Source organism: Mus caroli, chromosome 13, assembly GCF_900094665.2.
Source record: "Mus caroli chromosome 13, CAROLI_EIJ_v1.1, whole genome shotgun sequence".
NCBI classification, from domain to species: domain Eukaryota; kingdom Metazoa; phylum Chordata; class Mammalia; order Rodentia; family Muridae; genus Mus; species Mus caroli.
The window spans coordinates 106,347,659-106,352,916 of record NC_034582.1 but is presented as its reverse complement, the minus strand read 5'-3'; the positions used below and the strand labels follow the sequence as shown (position 1 = coordinate 106,352,916).

The following is a 5,258-nucleotide window of genomic DNA, read 5'->3' as shown; positions in this document are numbered from 1 at the left end:
AGAGAAGAGAAGAGAAGAGAAGAGAAGAGAAGAGAAGAGAAGAGAAGAGAAGAGAAGAGAAGAGAAGAGAAGAGAAGAAACCTAGAAGGAGAAGGAGGAAGAGGACAGAAGAAGGAAGAGGGAAAGACAGCTATCATCATGAAAAAGACAAAGTTAGACCATCACCAGACTCCCTCGGGACACGTATCAGAGGACCTAAACACCTACTGGGGCAGAAGCGGTAAGAGATGCAAAGCCTAATGAGCTGTTTTGTTTCACTCTTGGTTTGGTTTTGTCTTTAAGTGTCATGGTTATGGTTAGGGTTAGGGTTAGGGTTAGGGTTAGGGTTAGGATTAGGGTTAGGGTTATGGTTATACGGTCAGTGAGCTCCCGTAACTCACTGGTAAGACAGACACCGTCAGTTCAAATCCGACCTGTTTACCTGCTGAGGGTGCAGTGGTTCCAGCTCAAGGCTCCAACGACTGACAAGTGACCATGCAGGTTTCTCAGCTGCTTCTTAGCGATTACATCCCATAACTGGAAGAACAACAACAACAACAGTCAAGAGTCCATGACACTATCTTCTCCTCAGCTCGCCATGTTCTCAAAGGCCTCAGAGCAAATAATAAGATATAGGCAGTCTGTTATAAACTGAGAAAACTCAGCACTATGAACTCTAATGGCTCCTGCTCTGGCTGCCTACAGGGGCCATCGGAGGACACTGTCCCATGTCAGCAGGTTGTAGGGTAGAGCCTAGGAATGTGGCGTTCATTGTGAGGCACCTAAAATGAATTCAATGTGCAGCCAAGGATTGACCACTACTGAGCTTCTAGCCCCTAGGAAATCGCACGGTCAACCTATAGTTCCAACAAATACACCTGTTAAGTATTAATCAGCCAAACCTGCAGGAACAAGAAGGGTTTGCTCTTTGGAGCTTTGGGGATTATTTGTGTGTGATATATCAGTTGTATAGTCTTACTCCAAAATGCAAGATGCTCTGAGGTCCACAGCATTTTTATTAGTCTGTGTGGATAAAATGAGGATGTATGAGCGCTTGGGAGAGTCAGAACTCAGTTTGTTCCTGAGACTCCAGTCTTGCCTGGTACAGAAGACAGTGTGACACAAAAGAGGAAGGCTAACTGTGGAATAGGAAGACATCATGATGTAATCTGGCCTCCAAGGTTACCTAGCACCAGGGCAACATTCTTTATGCTGCTAGAAAGCAGTCATAGTGATGGTGGCGTGAGGAATTAGACTGACAGACACTTGGTCGTCTCAGACAGCCTACTGGTAAATAGAAGTCATCTTACATCGCTTCAGGTGAACAAAACTGGAAAAGGCATCTTCCTCTCTTCTGAGTTCCCAAACTAGAGGCTTTGTAAGTCCAACCTGAGTTTGAAAGATTTATTTTAAAGAAATGTAACAGAAAGATTGTTTGGGAAATGAAAGAAGGTACCTTTAAGTTTCCAAGAAATGCCATTTGAAAGAAAACGATGTGTCTTCCCTTGCTTCCCGTAGCTCCACGGACCTACTTAATCTCATACCCCTCTATTGAAATGCTGGAAGTTATCTAGTAACTGCACAGAGGACGCCAGGAAGAAACGTTCCCGGTACCTGCACTTCTCCCTCGCTGGTGCCAACAGCCAGGCATGATCCCTCTCTCATCCAGGTCATAGACGACACATAATGACAAAAGACACTTAAGTCTATATTTTCAATCCAACTGTGGTTTTGCCCACTCCAGATGTATACAGAGGATCCGAGGGCTACAGCAACGAGGTTTTGAGAACTCCAGTCCACGGTATTGAGATCTATGAGAAAACAAACCGAAATCAGCCTGGTGTGCAGCCAAATGGAAATATTTTCAAATTAACAGCTTTCAAAGGAAGGGAGAAAGATTAATACCTTAGCTGTGAACCATACCAAATGAAGTCCTGAACCAGATGAGATCATTGAAAGTTCAAAGATTAAAAACTGAAACAGACTCTTGTTCAAGACTCATGGTCTAATGAGCAATGTTAAACATCTATGCTCAAAAAACCTCTGTAAGAATATCTCTTTTGGACTTAGTGTGTTCATCCACCATGGTAGATACAGATGTATCTCATCTAATAGGGCTCTAAAAATTCATGCCACATAATTTTTATAAAAATATAGGTCTGCCATATCTATATGGGAAATACTACCATCATTTCTACTAAAAAACAAGCAAAAAAAAAAAAAGTTAAGTGTTAAAGCAATTTTTAAGTAGCAATTTCTTGCTTATACCAACCAGCTTCCAAATAAATGATACAAACTATAAGACTATTTGATAAGCTTTACAGCATAATATCTGAGCAGTTATTAATTCTAATTAATTCTAATCCTCTAAACTAATTTGACTACTTCCCAGCCAAAATCCCCAAGATACTTGCATTTTAGTATTGACTTGGCTCTCTCTGCTCCAGGTGTTTTTCCATGGTGTCCCTGGGAACTCCCTCCATGTGGTGAATCTTCTCTTCCTCTTATCTCTCTACCCCTCCCCTTGCTGGAATCAGAAGTCCAGCCCTATTTTGTACACTACAATGCCTTGTTCAGAGAAATCAGCCTTTGAATAATACAAGGATAATCTTTGCACAGTGCACAAAAACATTATGCCTACAGTTAAGTATATCTAGGAGAGAGAGTGGCTTACTTGTGGTGTTTCAAAGTTCTCAGTATTTTTCTTTAGTTTACACTTCTAAGAGTTCTTTTGTAAAGGTTTATATTTTAAGTATTTACTGGCTTGTGTGTGTGTGTATGTGTGTTGTTTGCATGTATGTATGTACACAGTATCTATATAGTGCCTGAAGAAGCCAGAAGAGCATGTCTGAAAACTTAGAGTCACCAATGGTTGTACGTTGTCCACATGAGTGCTGAGAACCAAACCTGAATCTTCTGCAGTGCTCTGAACCACTGAGCCACGTTTTGATCATGTGTATATGGGGGTGGGGCAGAAGGTGTGTGCACATGAGTGCAGGTGCCCATGAAGGCTAGACAACAGTGTCAGGTCCCAGTGTTGGTGTTACAGGTGGTCGTGGGCCACCCAATGTGAGTATCTAATCAAACTCAGGGAACCAAACTCAGGTCCTCTCCAAGAGTTACTCTTAAATGCCGAGGCATCTCTCCAGCCCCCTAGTAAGAGCTCTTTACTGCTGTGAGAAAATGTATGTTATGAACACTTAATTCAACATCAAGTGAAGTTGCCTGACATGCCTGACATGCAGCAGCATGCAGCTGTGAAGCACACCGGTTCCGTTACAGTAGATTAAGCCCTCTATGGTACATTCCTTCCACTAATAACAACTATTGACTCTTGACAAGATATCAAAATCAACCCCCTGAAGGCTCTTAAAAGTAAAAACAGGTAAACTAAGTCAGGAAGTCAAAGCTTGAAGACTCAACCTACCTACCCAAAGGGAGAATTGTTCCTTTTTTTTTTTTTTTTCCTTATGACTTTGTCCTAACCCAGCACCTACAGGAAGCCTGGAATGGAGTGCATCACCTCCGTGGTCCATGACAGGGAAGTTGAAAGGTCAAAGTGTGAAGGGAATCCTGAACAGATGCGAGCCAAAGAAAAGTGTCCTCTAGCCGGGTGTGGTGGCGCACACCTTTAATCCCAGCACTTGGGAGGCAGAGGTAGGTGAATTTCTGAGTTCAAGGCCAGCCTGGTCTACAGAGTGAGCTCCAGGACAGCCAAGGCTACACAGAGAAACCCTGTCTCAAAAAAACAAAAAAAAAAGAAAAGAAAAGAAAAAAAGAAAAAGAAAAGAAAAGAAAAGAAAAGAAAGAAGGAAGGAAGAAAGAAAGAAAGAAAGGTGCCTCTAGGTTTGAGGATGAGAGCTCACACATCTCTCAGCCTGGCGGCTGATTGTGAGTGAAGAAGAGACTCCAGTTAGCCTAGCAAAAGTTGTGGGAAAAGGAACAGAGATAAAAAGCATTTACTCAAGTCTCAGTCTGGACGCAGAGCCACATATATGAGGGACAGACCCAAATCAAGCAGTCAAGGCTTAAGAAACTGCTCTGAGATTTTAAACACAAGCCAAAGATGGCAAGGCCAGACCTAAAGGGTGACCCTAACTAGGGCAAAAGCAAAAACATTCTCAAGAGGATTCAGAGTGAAAGCAATATGATATGTGTAATGTTCCGCATAGGATTCAATTATTAAACACATGAAAAGAGACAACACAATCAATAGAAGGAAACCCAAGATAACCTTAGTATAATGGTGAGATAAAGGAAGGACAGGACGCTTAAGCATTAAAACTGATAAAGTAGAAAGTAGAAAACAAGTCTCTAAAACAGAAGCACGGGCTATCAAAGCCATGAATGTAAATGTTTACATTAAATTTAACAATGTATAATACATCCATTAGATGGGCTCAGTAGCAAAATAAAAACAGCAGAGTACCTGTAGGATGATATGCAAAGGCCTAACGTGTGCATAATTGGAGCCAAATCATGAAACCAGAAGAAAAAGGTATGAAATGACTGCAGTTTTCATCAGAACAGAGAGAAGCCAAACATCAATGGAACACATCTTTCAAATACTAAAAGTAAGATCTTCCAACTCAGAATTCTATGTTGATCTGGTCAACAAGAAATGCTAAAAGGAGCCCTCCAGAATAAAGAGAAGTTATTTAAGAGAATTTGCTCGTTGTCAACTCAACAGGATCCAGAAACACCTAGAAGACACAATGCATCTAGCTATTGTGAGGATGTTAACAGAGAAGCCAAATGAGGGATAAAGAACTGCTCTCAGTGAGTGTGACACCTTCCAGAGAGAGATCCAAGGACCATGAACATGTGCCTGCCTTTGTTTCCTCTTCCTGATCAAGTGCATGTGTTGCTGATGCTGCTATCGTCCTCCTCTGACATCAGATCCTACTCCAGCCCTCAGCACTTGAACTATGGCTGCTAGGATGTCCAACCTTGTGGACTGAGTAGTTATATTGGCTTTCAGCCTGTCTGCATAAAGACTATTAGACTGTCTAGCCTGTATAAGGCAATATAGCAAACCCCTTTTTATAATATATCTATATTTTACTGGCATTATTTCTTCAAAGAACCCTACTTACTGCTAAGAAAAAGTTAAATCTTTAAGAATTAAGGAGATGGGTGGGTAGGAGAGCAGGGCCGGGGGGGGGGGGGAATAGGGGACTTTTGGGATAGCATTTGAAATGTAAATGAAGACAATATCTAATTAAAAAAATGTGGGAAAAAAAGGGGGAACATTAAAACTAGTAAAATATTTGAGCAAA

At 41.6% G+C, this 5,258-nt stretch overlaps 1 protein-coding gene across 1 annotated transcript in view; it reads right to left on the bottom strand.

The window, feature by feature from the left end:
- The window catches only part of Cdc20b (cell division cycle 20B), a 58,060-nt gene that overhangs the window by 11,437 nt on the left and 41,365 nt on the right, over window positions 1-5,258 (bottom strand). Inside the window, exons 7-8 of the mRNA XM_021180654.1 lie at window positions 1,594-1,790; window positions 422-516 (exon numbers count right to left, since the gene is read on the bottom strand). Coding sequence (XP_021036313.1) covers window positions 422-516; window positions 1,594-1,790 — 292 coding nt within the window. The remainder of the gene's footprint in view (window positions 1-421; window positions 517-1,593; window positions 1,791-5,258) is intronic.